Source organism: Theropithecus gelada, chromosome 8 (assembly GCF_003255815.1).
Source record: "Theropithecus gelada isolate Dixy chromosome 8, Tgel_1.0, whole genome shotgun sequence".
NCBI lineage: Eukaryota > Metazoa > Chordata > Mammalia > Primates > Cercopithecidae > Theropithecus > Theropithecus gelada.
In genome coordinates, this window is record NC_037676.1 from 20,776,889 (window position 1) to 20,790,590 (window position 13,702).

Consider the following 13,702-nt stretch of genomic DNA (forward strand, 5'->3'; position numbering starts at 1 on the left):
CAGCAGTTACTAAGGAGGTGAGAGATAGAGCTGGTAAAGGCCAAATCCAAAGAGTGTCAAGTGGTCTGGGGGCCCAGGTGAGGATGGAGCCACAGGTGGGGTTTTCTAAGATGGTGCTGTGCAGAGCCGGAGATGCAGGGCCACACAGGGTGCAGAGGAGCAGGCTGAGTGGTCAGCCCTGCAGTCAGTTAAGTCAATCGAGGAGGAAATACTGGGAGAGAATGGAAAGATCAAGACCCTGGAGGTCTAAGAGGCCAGCCGGGCACAGTGGCTCATGCCTGTGACCCTAGCACTTTGGGAAGCTGAGGCAGGAGGATCGCTTGAAACCAGGAGTTTGAGATCAGCGTGGGCAACATAGTGAGACCCCATCTCTACAAAAACTAAAAATGAAAAAAATTACCCAGGTGGCATGCCTGTAGTCCCAGCTACTCGGGAGGCTGAGGCAGGAGGATCACTCGAGCCTGGGAGCTCAAGGCTATGGTGAGCTGTGATCGCACCACTGCACTCCAGCCTGCGTAGCAAAGTGAGAACCGGTTTTTGTTTTTGTTTTTTAATTTTAATGAAGCCGAATGACCATGGTCAGGAAGGTGAGGTCCTGAGCACCCCAAGGAACAGGAAGTGGCCACAGAGGGGTGATGTGTTTGTGATATGGAGAAACAGTGGATGATGACAAAGCCCTCAAGGAACTGAGAGGCCGTCTTGGGTGGACCATTATGTGTCTGTTGACTTCACCTGGGAGGGTAGCAGGAGTGGGGGTGGGGAGAACTGAGTCAGGTGTCAAAGTCCCCTGTGACTGTCCAGGCTGCTGGAGATCAGTGGATGACAGCTTCAAGAAGGGGCACAGGTCAGCCGGGTGCAGTGGCTCATGCCTGTAATCCCAGCACTTTGGAAGGCCTAGGCAGGCGGATCACTTGAGGCCAGGAGTTCAAGACCAGCCTGGCCAACATGGTGAAACCCTGTCTCTACTAAAAATACAAAAATTAGCCAGGTATAGTGGCTCACGCCTGTAATCCGAGCACTTTGGGAGGCCAAGGTGGGCAGATCACCTGAGGTGGTGAGACCAGCCTGGCCAACATGGCAAAACCCCATCTCTACTAAAAATACAAAATTTAGCTGGGCATGGTGGCGCACGCCTGTAATCCAAGATACTGAGAAGGCTAAGGCAGGAGAATCGCTTAAACCTGGGAGGTAGAGGTTGCAGTGAGCAGAGATCACACCACTGCATTCCAGCCTGGGCAACAGAGTGAGACTCCATCTCGAAAAAAAAAAAGAAAGAAAGAAAAGAAAAATGGAGAGGCACAGGTGATGTGACCACTGTGGCCCAATACCTACAAAGGTCCAGGGGAGCCTGTGATGGCTGCTTCATGAGTGCTGCCATGTGAGGCCTCCCTCAAGGCTCTCGTAGGAATCAGGCAGCTAGATTTTCCCCAGACACAGATAACCTCATGAAAAAGAAATGATGCCTGCCTGCCATCCCATTCATAAGTGGGACAAGAGATGGAAGGAAGGAGGGGGGCAGGAGGCATTGGAGCTTGGGGTCCCTCTCTATCCCCTTCCGTCACTCGCTTCCCTGCAGCCGGCTGTGACCACAAGGTGACATCCACCAGTGGTACCATCACCAGCCCCAACTGGCCTGACAAGTATCCCAGCAAGAAGGAGTGCACGTGGGCCATCTCCAGCACCCCCGGGCACCGGGTCAAGCTGGTAAGGGGACCCTCCCCACTCCTTATGTGGTGTGGCCACCCCCAGTCAGAGGCAATGCCCAGAGCCACACAGGCTGCAGGCTGAGCCCAGAGGCCTGGTATCCCCAGGAGACCCCGTCTGGCCTGGACAGAGCCCCTTTCCCAGTATAAGTTAGGGGCATCCCTGCCTTTGCCCTATTCCTGGGACCTCCTTCATTGTCATCCCCAGCTGTGGCCACTCCCATGGGTGTCCGTGAGGCCTAGGTTTGGGGCCCCCGTCCTCGCCCCACCTGCCCTCCAGGCAAATTTTTAATCTGTGCTCCTTCCTCATCCCCCTAGACCTTCATGGAGATGGACATCGAGTCCCAACCTGAGTGTGCCTACGACCACCTGGAGGTGTTCGACGGGCGAGACGCCAAGGCCCCCGTCCTCGGCCGCTTCTGTGGGAGCAAGAAGCCTGAGCCCGTCCTGGCCACAGGCAGCCGCATGTTCCTGCGCTTCTACTCAGATAACTCGGTCCAGCGAAAGGGCTTCCAGGCTTCCCACGGCACAGGTGCTGTCATTGGTTGTGGGAGATTTTGCTGAGCCTGGTCTCTAAGACAGGGGTAGAGTCGGGGGTTACAAAGCGGGTATGAAGGCATAGAGGGACTGAGCCCTGTGACCCAGGGCCGGGGGTGTGGGTGATGCAAACATCGTGTCCTGAGAACCAGGCCTGGGAGGCAGGGATAGGAGGATGTGGTTAGGGATTAGGATGGCAGTGATGACGATGGGCAGGAGAGGTTAGGGAACTCAGGGACAGTGAGGAAAGCCCCCAGAGGTCCCCCTGAGAGCATGCTGGCCACCGCAGCAGCCCAGCCACACACCAACTCTGAAATATACTCTATTCATTCTCCGATATTTATTTATTTATTTATTTTTATTTTTATTTATTTTTTATTTTTTGAGATGGAGTCTTGCTTTGTTGCCCAGGCTGGAGCACAGTGCTTTGATCTTGGCTCACTACAACCTCCACTTCCTGGGTTCAAGTGATTCTCCTGCCTCAGCCTCCTGTGTAGCTGGGATTACAGAAGCCCGCCACCATGCCCAGCTAATTTTTGTATTTTTAGTAGAGACAGGGTTTCATCATGTTGGCCAGGCTGGTCTCAAACTCCTGACCTCAGGTGATCCTTGGCCTTGGCCTCCCAAAGTGCTGAGATTACAGGCGTGAGCCACCATGCCCAGCCTAGTCTCCTGATACTTATTGACATGTAGTATGGATGAGGCTGTATCCTAAATGCAGGTCCCACAAACAGACCAAGCAAAGATCCCAGCCCTCGAGGGGCTTGCTCGGCTTTCACTTGCTTATTCAGCAGCCATGGACTGAGCTCCCCTCTGCGAGAGGACTGAGGGGCACGTGACCTGAATCAGGCATGAGCCCTTCACTCCTGCTCCCAACCCCATACTAGGAACTCACAGTCCAGGAGAGAGACAAGGCAGGCACCGCCCGTGACAGCATGAGTCCAAGCGGGAGCCAGGCAGGAAGAAAGGTACCCCGGCCTAACTGGGCATGAGCTGATAGAGGCATTCAAGGCAGGGGGAGGTACCCAGGCAGAGACGCAACCCCAGCCCAAGCCCAGGGTGTGCCCAGGTGACAGCAGGTCATTTGGTTTGGCCGGAGCAACGGGTGTGTGAGGACCGCAGGTGGCGGGAATGATGTGGTTGTAGAGAAAGGCTGGAACCCAGGGGGACGCCTTGAGTGCCAGACCAAGGATGCCACGAGGGAGCTTTGCAGTCTCCTCTTGGGTCCTGAGCCACCTGTCAGGGCATCCCCAGAGCTGACGGTCCACAGCTTCTCCTCTTCCCCTTCAACTCAGTCCCTGACCCAGCCCGACCTGGCCCTCTCCCCAGCTCCTCTAGGCAGACCTGAGTGCCAGGTGCACAGAGGCCAGAGGGCCTGGGGAGGAGGGTGGCCCCATGCACTGTCCTCTGCCCCTCCCAGCACAGGGTCACAAACCGGAGGCCTGGAACTCCATCTGGCCCTCAGACCTGCTATGTTTGGCCCAGGCTGTGTTTTTTTTAAATGTGAGCCAACGCTTAAAAGGTAGGGGTTTTCATATAAAACCCAGATGTACGGCTTCTCTCCTGAAAATGGAAGCTGCGGCAACACTGGGCCCACATTCTTCCATGACAGCCGTCAGCTGGAGCAAATGAGCAATGTCCTCTTTAGACAAAGTGTGTGGTGCCTCGTGCCGCCGCTCCACGCTGCCTTCCTCTCAGCGAGCCTCACCGCCTGTCCCCCTCAACCTAGGGCCAAGGTCCCTTTATTTAGAGATGGGGCAGCAGAGCACTGTTCTGGGCCAGACCCCCACCCACCCGTCACTGGCCATGTGGCCTTCGTCTAGGCCTCCACCCTGCCATGAGGATTCGGCATGGCACGCCATGGAGCCTGGCACCTCTGGTGCTCAGGGCTGGTGGCCAATCTTGTCCTCTACAGAGTGCGGGGGCCAGGTACGGGCAGATGTGAAGACCAAGGACCTTTACTCCCACGCCCAGTTTGGCGACAACAACTACCCTGGGGGTGTGGACTGTGAGTGGGTCATTGTGGCGGAGGAAGGCTACGGCGTGGAGCTCGTGTTCCAGACCTTTGAGGTGGAGGAGGAGACTGACTGCGGCTACGACTACATGGAACTCTTCGACGGCTACGACAGCACAGCCCCCAGGCTGGGGCGCTACTGTGGCTCAGGGGTGAGGCCCCTGCCCCTTGCCCTCCTGAACCCATGCCCCACACTGTCCTCCACCCTTCTTGTCCCAATCCCCAAGACCTAGCGCCCACACAGGCCCCGGAAGTTGAGTGCAGCACGCGCGTGGTGCTGCACCCAGAGGCCCAGCCTGGTTGGGGCTGCTCAAAGACACTGCCTCATCCCCGATCTAGGAAACCCAGTCCTTTCTGGGCAACCTAGAGGTTCCTATGGCCTCTGACCCAGGCCTGCTTCAGAACCAGTTGGCCAGGGCCTGCAAGGGATGGAGCTTCCCCTGTCCCTCCTTTCCTTACCCCTCCTCCAAGGCAGCCCACCAGGGCCTGAAATGGGGGGCAGAGGTTGGTACCAGAGCCTGGGACAGGGGGCCTGAGCGGAGTGGCCCTCACCAGTCCTTTTGCTGGAGCCATAAATACCCTTTTCATTTCCTCTGCCAATTTCTCCTCCTGGTGAGAGGCCAGCTTGTCCCAAAGCTCTTCCTGCTGCTGTCCCAGTGGCCCCTGGGCACTGCTTCTTGGTCCATAAAATGGCACATTCAGAGGCAATGAGCAAAATTCAACTTGATGGGCTTTTACCTAAGGACATGGGCTAGCCTTATGCGGAGGATTTATTTTCCTCCCTGTAAGAGCTTGCAGCTTCTTTTTTTTTTTTTCTTGTCCTTTCCTGAGGATTTCAAAGAGACAGACTTTTCTTCCTACCCATCTCTCTCTCTTCCCCCCCGCCACCCTCTCTCTCTCTGTCTCACACACACACACACACACACACACACAGGCCCACCAGCTTGCATGCCCTTTGAAACACACTGTCCCTCCTGTCACCTCCCTGGCCCCCTGCCTATCCCATGGCTGTGTCCCAGGCAGCCTGGGTGCCCCAGGAAGGGTTAAAGCTCCTGGAAGCTGCAGCAGCTGCTGGACCCAGCATTGGCCCAACCTTCCCCAGAAGCAGAGCTTTAGCCCTCGTGTGGCTGGCAGGGGCTGGGACAAGGTGGAGTCTGAAGCAGCTTGGCTGCCCTGGTGTCCCCTGGCTGCCAGGCTAGTGTCCCCTCCCCTCTTTGCTCTTTCTTCTGAATCACACACGAAATTGGATGTCCCCAGGTGTCTTCTTCCAGAGACCTCCCCCAGGCTGAGTCCACCAAAGGGACTTGGGGAAGGATCAAGGCCTCCTGGCACAACTACTGGGAATGTCCTCAAGGTTCTCAGAAATGATTTCTTCTGTGCCTGGAAGGCCAGGGTGTTGACGTCCGATGCTCTGCCGCCTGACCTCACTCAGTAGGCTTGCAGGAGGCATCTAAGAAGGGCCTGGGAGCAGACCTTGGCCAGGTGCCAGAGGAGAGGCGGGGCGAGGTGTAGGGACGGCAGAGTCCAGGTCTGGGGGACACTGTGCTTCTCCCCAAAACTTCCTCCACACTCCAGCAGAGAAGTGGCCGTGCTGTCTTCCCTAAGAGTCCGCTGGGACGGCAGGAAGTCATGCCATTCAAAGAACCCCTCCCTTTGCAAAATACTTTGACATCAGTCCGGCCCTTTGCTCTTCCCTAGCACCCGTCCTAGGCATGGAGAGCAGAGAGCTTTTGCTCCTGTTTGTGGCTGAGGGAAGTGAGGCCCAGAGATGGGAGGTGGCTTGCCTGAGACTACACAACTCAGTTAGTAGTTATAGTAGAGCTGGGTTTACAGGAACTTAGTTCTCTTCAGCCCACGCCTTCTCCCCTCCCCAGGTTCCTCATTAAACTAGCAAGAAGCCCCATGCTTCAAGGGGCGGGGAGAATCTGGTGGCTGCCCGGGAGCCTCCTGCCCCTCAGAGCCGGGGATCTTGGGGAGACAGGAGAGCAGCCCCAGCCCCTCTTCCTCCACCTTACCCCATCCCTTTTCTCTGCCAGCCTCCTGAGGAGGTGTACTCGGCGGGAGATTCTGTCCTGGTGAAGTTCCACTCAGATGACACCATCACCAAAAAAGGTTTCCACCTGCGATACACCAGCACCAAGTTCCAGGACACACTCCACAGCAGGAAGTGACCACTGCCTGAACAGGGGCGGGGACCGGAGCCTGCTGCCCTTGGTCACTTAGACTGGACAGTGGGGGTGGGCGGAAGGCGACGCACCATACCTCTCCCCCAGGCCCCAGGACCTGCAGGGCCAATGGCCCGGTGAGACTGTCCATAGGAGGTGGGGGGAACTGGACTCCGGCGTAAGCCACTTCCCCACAACCCCTCGACCAGCAAGGGGCCGGGGCCGGGGCCGGGGAGCAGAGCTTCCCCAAGACATTTCAAAGTCACCATTCCTCTCTTCGGGGGCCCTGCCTGGTGGCAAGAAGGAATGTCAGCAGGACCCCGTTGCCGTCCCTGTGTCTACACGCTGTATTGTGTATCGCCGGGGGCATTATCTTCATTGTAATGTTCATTTCCCACCCCTGCTCCAGCCTCGATTTGGTTTTATTTTGAGCCCCCACTACACCCCCCAGTTTCCTGGGGCACAAGTGTCTGTGTGTGTCCCCCAGGAGCCGCTGTGGGAAGCTGATGGGGAGGGGATGGAGGAACAAGACAGGGCTTCTCTCAGGCCCAGTGGCCGGTCAGCCACACCAGGGCACCACAGCCAATAAACCGAAAGTGTTACAGCCAATATCCTGTGCCAGATGCTGTCTGGGCCGTGGGGGCGGGGCTGTCATGTTCCAGATGTATGGGCTTGCTGTGGAAGCCGGCACGCGGCCAGGGCACCTGGCATCGTGGACTGCCCTTCCCTCCCCTGATCCCAGGCCCCCGAGGGTGTGATTTCACACTCAGGCACACATGTTCTCGCAGGCACCCATCACAGCGCGCACACACACCACATGCTCTGCTTGCGGTCCTCCCACATGAGGGGAGGGGTGGAACATTCCATAAAGAGGCTGTTTGGTAGGGAGGGAAGAAGGATGTGAAAGGGGTCAGGGGTGTCTGTCCGTCTGGGTTTTCTGTCTCTGCATCTGGGGAAGGAGCAGATGGGCTGCAAGGGTGTCCACCTAGGTGAGCAAACGGGGGCCAGAGAACCCACATCAGCTAGGACAGGTCCAGTTGGCCCCTGGTGCCTGCCTTCCTGCCAGTCAGATGCCAAGTGCCGCTCCCCATGGATCCCCCTGTCTTCGTGGAGACAAGAGCCAGAGCTCAGCAGCCACTGAGCAAACATCCCAGCTCTGGCCCCTCTTCCCAGGCGACCCAAAGCTATGTCTTGTCCGGCCTCCTCCTCCCTGCCATTGCCCACCCCGCTTCCCCATCCCAGACCTGTGCCTCCCAGAGGCCAGGAGGAGAAATCACATCTCAGTTCCCTCTCTCCCCTCTTTCTACGTGGCTCTCAAAGGGAAAGAAAGCCCAGAGCAGCCCCAGCTCTTACGCCCGGGCTGGCTGCTCCCAGGGTCCAGGGAGAGCTAGGTGGCCTGCTGCAAGCCCCAGGGTTTCCTAGAGCCTTCAGTGGACTGGCAGGCTTTTCCTGGCTCCTTCCTGAGGCTGTGCCAGATGCTGTCTGGACCTGCAGGGGCCCCCACTCCCCGGAAGCAGCCTGGCATGGGGGACTCCATCTTGGCTCTTTAAGCAGAAGGTAGTAGTGGAAAGCAGGCACGCTGCGAGTGTCGGATGTGTACACAGGGCCCTCTTCTTCCAGGAAACCAGCCTGCTCTACTGCTCAGGCTGCAGCTGTCTCCTCCAGGCCTGACCACCAGTGTGGCCCCGGGGCCCTAAGAGAGAGCTAGAGGTGCCCAGAGGAGTTACTGCTTGTTGCGCCAGTAAAGTCACAGGCTGTGATGTCACAGCCTCTCCTCCCTGCTGCTTCTTCCTCTGAAAAGGAGGCTCAGGACAGCCTGGAGGGCCATGACAGAATGGAAGGATCCCTACACTTGTGCAGCTGCCTGGGCATCTCACCCAGACACTGCCCACCCACTTGGCATGAGCTCTGCCACGAAGTTGGTGGTCAGTGGCCATAGGTCTCCTTACCAGCCCTCTGGGTCCTTCGGAAGCTCCAAGGACCACAGTCCCAGCTCATAGGCCAGGGTCATAACCCTGTCCAGGCAGGGGCTCCAACCCACAGAGATACATTGGGCCCCCCCACCCCAAACAAGGTCCTTATGGACAGCAACCGCCAGCTAGAGGCAGGCTCAGGATAACCCATGCAGCCACCTGGGCACACGACTCAACACTCCATCACCCACAAACACAGGTTCCTCCAGCAACTCAAGAACCCGCCCAGCGAGCCCTCCAGACGTTCCATAGGCCCCTCTTCAGAGGTAGGCAAGGGGCTGTAGTGCCCTAGGTCGAGGGAAGGCCCAGCCAGGAGAACTTTGGCACAGAGTATCTTGGAGACCACCCACACCAAAACTGACGCAGTGCAGGAGCCCCAGCCACAGTGGGCGCTCCCAACCCACCCCATGGAGTGAACAAAGATTTTGAAGACCACCAAGGAGGTCCACATGGCAGTTTCAGATCCTCTGCCCTGGTCAGCCAAGAAGCAGGGGTACAGGCCTGTCTGGATGCCCAGATGTCCACCCCCAAGGGCTTGCAATCGGGCAGGAGGCAGCCCAAAGCAAGGATAAGGGTATCCATTTGATAGAGAGGGAGGAGAGGGGAGGACGAAGAGGAAGAGGACAGGGAGGAAGAGGAGGAACACTCAGAGGACGGAGGCTGGAGAGTTCTGAGGAAGACAAGATGGTGGCTGGAGAGGAGGAGGCGGGGAGAAAGGAGGGAGAGGATGGAGAGGAAGAGGACGAAGTGGAGGAGGAGCAAGGATCTGCCTCCTCAGGTGACGGAAGCCCCTCAGGCGCTGGTTGCAGGCCACTGATGCGTATTTCAGAATCTGATAAATTGATGCATTCTGCGGGCCCAGCCTACCCTCACCTTCTAGCTGCCCAGGGTTCTAGATGAGCCTCCCACCCCCACCCAGTGCAGCTGCCCCTCTGCGCAAGTGATTCCATGGTAGAGGAAGGTACACTTGCTCCTCCTGTGTCCAGCACCTGAGGTCCCCTGGGGGCTTAGCTGAGGTCCCCCGGAGTCCTGCACTCATGATAAGCATTCACATGGGAAAAGCCAGGATGCAGCTGCCCCGACCCTACACTCCCAGCCCCAGTAGCCAGGTCAAGGTAAGCACATCCCTGGGAGCTTCAGACTTTCTGGAGCCCTCGGCCAAGAGGGCAGCATGAGCCTGGCAGTCAGGAGACCTGGCTCTGCCACGCTTAGCTCGGTGACACTGGCCCGCTGCCCCCCCCGGTCCTCTGCTCCCTAAACCTATCACCTGTCCCCAGCACCCTTCCTGCCATGTCCTGAGAGACAGATTTGAAAATCCAACGTCTTGTCTCCGAAGCAGTCAGAGGGCAGGGCACCAGGCAATTGAAGTGACTGGAACCCTCAGCAGAGATGTGGCAGCTTCCAGGGACAAGTGTTGGCTCAGCTGTAAAACAAGGAAAGTTGAGTGCCTGGCTCTGTCCCTCACTCCCTTTTTCTCTTTTTCCCTGCCCCTCCCTCTAACCCTACAGGATCCCCAGTAGTAAAAAGGTGACAAGCTTGAGAGCAAACAAAACCCATTTTGAACACCAGCTCCACCATTTGGTGGCTATGCGACCCTGGATAAGTCACTTCTTTGAACCTCAGGTTCTTCAGTGTGGGGTGATATGGTTGTGAAGGAATGAGGCCAAGCACAGTGGCTCATGCCTGTAATCCCAAATGCTTTGGGAATCTAAGGTGGGAGGATCACTTGAGCCCAGGAGTTTGAGACTAGTCGGACCCTGTCTCTACAAAAAATGTTTAAAACATTATCTGGGAGTGGTGATGCATGCCTGTAGTCCTAGCTATGCAGGAGGCTGACGTGGGAGGATTGCTTGAGCTGGGAGGTTGAGGCTGCAGTGGGCTGAGATCACACCACTGCACTCCAGTCTGAGTGACAGGAAAAACAAGGAATGAGATAACCTTTGAAGAGAGCCGGTCATGGTGCCTGGCAAAGAGGGGGCTCTTAATAAATGGGCCTGCTTTTCCTTTCCTCTTCTAGCTCCCAGACAACTCTACTCCTGTGCTAAAAGGAAACGTTCAGGTACAAAAGTAGTTTCCAGGCAGGCACTAGGAGCTTAGTGTAGAATTCCCCCTGCCGGAGGGGCAACGCTGAGCCCACAGCAAGGAGGGGGCTGCAGGGCAGCAAGGGACATATTTCTGGCGAGCTGGTGGCCCTTTCTGGGCACCTCCCAAGTCACACCCTGTACTCGACTGTCCCTACGCACAAGGCTGATTCTAGGATCTGTGAAAAGATCTGTTGCTCCAGTTTGCAAAAATAGTAATGCCTGACTTGGAGAGTGAGGGACAAGGCAGCCAGATGTCTTCCCCGGAGAACCCTGAGCCCCCAGCCCAGCCTCCCGCCAACCAGAGCTGCCGCCTCTGCTGCCCCAGCCCCCTCCATCCCACACCCTCCCTTCCCCCATCCCTTGAACATCTGGTTTCAATCTGCTCCAGATGTTGTGGCCAAGCTGTTTTATGGCCAATCACCTCAGCTCCGCTTCCTGAAGGCCTCCCTCCACTTCGGGAAATGGACCCTCCTCGTCCCCTTCCTTGGGACCCCAGCCACCTCTTTCCTAGCATGGAGAAGAGACACATACAGAAGCCAAATGGAACTGCTAGCGTCCTCAGAGCGGTTGCCTCCCCTCCCTCCACTTTGTGGGATGCCCAGGGTTAAAAGGAAAGATGCTGGTCCAGGGACAGAGGAACGGCAGTCAAGGGTGGGTGTGCACCTGAGAAGAGGAGTTTCGGTTGTGAGTTGTGTGTGTCGGGGACCAAGCGTGTGCCACCATGTGTTTGTGTCAGGTATGTCTGTGTGTTTGTGCCTGCACAGCGGAACCCCTCACCTGGAATCTGAAGCCTCCCCTTGTGGCTGCCATCTTCTTTTCCCTGGCTGCCTGCACTGCCAGACAGAGCTAACTCAGGGCCCCTCAGCTGGGCAGTGGCAGCTATGGGTTCAGGGTTGTCCCTCACCTGGAAGCTGTCTGTGCCTTCTAGGCTGTCCTCTAAATCCAGCCCAGGGAGGGTACGTATGTAGGGGTGTGTGTGTGTGTGCACTGGCACGTGGACCTCTCTCCCTCCACCAAGTCAGAGCAGGCCAGAAAGGACCCCAGGGTGGACTCCAGCGGACCTTCTGACCCAGCTCTGTCTGACTGGTGCTTCGAGCAAGTATGGCAGGGTTGGCTGTACGCCGGGACTTGCCATCTGGACAGAGGAAGGAGAAGCAGAAGGCTCTCCGAAGGAACCTGCCTGGGGACCCCCACAACCCTACCTCCATTCTGCCTTCATGCTCCACTATGAGGTCTCTGGGAGCCAATCTCTCCTCCCAAGAAACCCAAAAGGGTTCACAAAAGGAAGACTGGAGCCTGACCCTCTGGAGGACTGAAACCCTCTCAGCTGGGAGTGGAGAATCCTATGCGGGCCCGCCCAGAGGCAGAAGGGTTGATCCGGAGTCACTCCATCCTCAGAATGCTGGATTTGAGCTGCTGCCCACTACTCCCTTTGTTTTTCAAAACTTGGAGTCTCACTCTGTGGCCCAAGCTGGACTGCAGTGGCATGATCATAGCTTACTGCAGCCTTGAACTCCTGGGCTCAAGTGATCCTCCCACGTCAGCCTCCCAAGTAGCTAGGACTACAGGTGCGTGACACCACGTCCTGCTCCACTCCACTACGGCTTTAAAACAAGCTTCCATGCTGTCTGTGACTCCACAGCCCCCCCTGGTGATATTCTGGAACTAGGCACAGACTTGCTTAACTGGCTTTGTGGAGGGGACCCCTGGGGGTGTCACTGTGTCTGAAACAGGACTATCCCAGGTAGCCCCTGACATACACTAAAGGAGACAGGCATAGGGCAGAAAAGGAGAAGATTCTGGTTTCTCAATCAAAGCCTGGGCACTATCACTTACTGGCTGTGAGACACGAGCAAGGCTTTGTGCCTCAGTTTCTACTTCTGTTAAGTGGGAATACTACTCCCCAGAAACATCGTGAAGACTAAAGAAGCTGATGTGTGTGACAGCACCCAGGTGCCTGGTGCATAGTAGGCCCTCAGGAGCCGTCATCTGCCCTTCCGCTTTCCTTTCTACCCCAAAAAGGCTATGCCCTGAGCTCTGGATGACACACATGAACGTGGCCTTGAGTCAGGCAGTGTTGGTGAGGACTTTGACTTCTCTAGAGCTTTTCTACTCCAGCACAGGACCGTATCAATAAGTTCATAATAGATGCAGGCCAGGTGCAGTGACTCAAGCCTATAATCCCAGCACTTTGGGAGGCAGGAGGATCACTTAAGCCCAGGAGTTTGAGACCAGCCTGGGCAACACAGGGAAACTCCGTCTCTACAAAATAAAACATTTTTTAAAACCTAGCTGGGCAGGGTGGCATATGCCTGTGGTCCCAGTTGCTCTGGAGGCTGAGATGGGAGGATCACTTGGGTCCCAGAGGTTGAGGCTGCAGTGAACCATGATCATGCCACTGCACTCCAGTCTGGACAACAGAGGAAGACCCTGTCTCAAGAAATAAATATAATGGCCAGGCACAGTGGCTCACTCATGCCTGTAATCCCAGCACTTTGGGAGGCTGAGGTGGGTGGATCACTTGAGGTCAGGAGTTCGAGATCAGCCTGGCCAACACGGTGAAAGCTCATCTCTATTAAACATACAAAAATTATGCAGGCGTGGTGGCATGTACCTGTAGTCCCAGCTACTTGGGAGGCTGAGGCTGGAGAATTGCTTGAACCTGGGAGGGGGAGGTTACACTGAGCTGAGATTGTGCACTGCACTCCAGCCTGGGTGACAAAGTGAGGCTCCATCCCAAAACTAATAATGACAATGATAATAAAATGATAGAGGCAGAAGTGACTCGGATCTGTAAACGGGAGCTCTGTTGGGGAGCGGGCACACTCAGGCACTTGGAACAGGGACATTTGGTGGCATCTGGGTCTGGAGCAATGGCAAGCTGCTGTAGTAGGAAGGCTTCAAAGCCTCCAGAGGCTCCAAACGGGGCCTCCAGATGCTGTGGGTCCTCTCCTAGGAGGCCCCATGTGGGAGGACCCATATGGGAAACACTGGGTGGGACCAAAAGACTCCAAAGTCCCTTCCAAGCTGGAGACTCAGCTCTACATCCTGAGCCCCGCCTCCCACAGTGGACCAGGTGCTCCCTTGGAGCTGATTCCAGGTGGCCTGTCCTGTGGGCATTGCCACCTGAGTTCCTCTGTGGTTTGCAGAACTCACCCACCCCATCACTGGCCCAAAGAGATGAGGCACTTGTCCTGCCTCAGGCTCCCGAGTAGCTGTGATTACA

The 13,702-nt window shown here is 56.6% G+C and overlaps 1 protein-coding gene across 4 annotated transcripts in view; it reads left to right on the forward strand.

The window, feature by feature from the left end:
• The window catches only part of BMP1 (bone morphogenetic protein 1), a 48,021-nt gene extending 40,993 nt beyond the window's left edge, over positions 1-7,028 (forward strand). For all 4 annotated transcript variants that reach the window (XM_025394028.1, XM_025394026.1, XM_025394027.1 and 1 more), the window contains exons 17-20: positions 1,577-1,704; positions 2,022-2,235; positions 4,156-4,406; positions 6,291-7,028. In XM_025394028.1, the coding sequence (XP_025249813.1) occupies positions 1,577-1,704; positions 2,022-2,235; positions 4,156-4,406; positions 6,291-6,425 (728 nt within the window). In that variant the 3' untranslated portion in view covers positions 6,426-7,028. The remainder of the gene's footprint in view (positions 1-1,576; positions 1,705-2,021; positions 2,236-4,155; positions 4,407-6,290) is intronic.
• Positions 7,029-13,702: the final 6,674 nt, after the last annotated feature.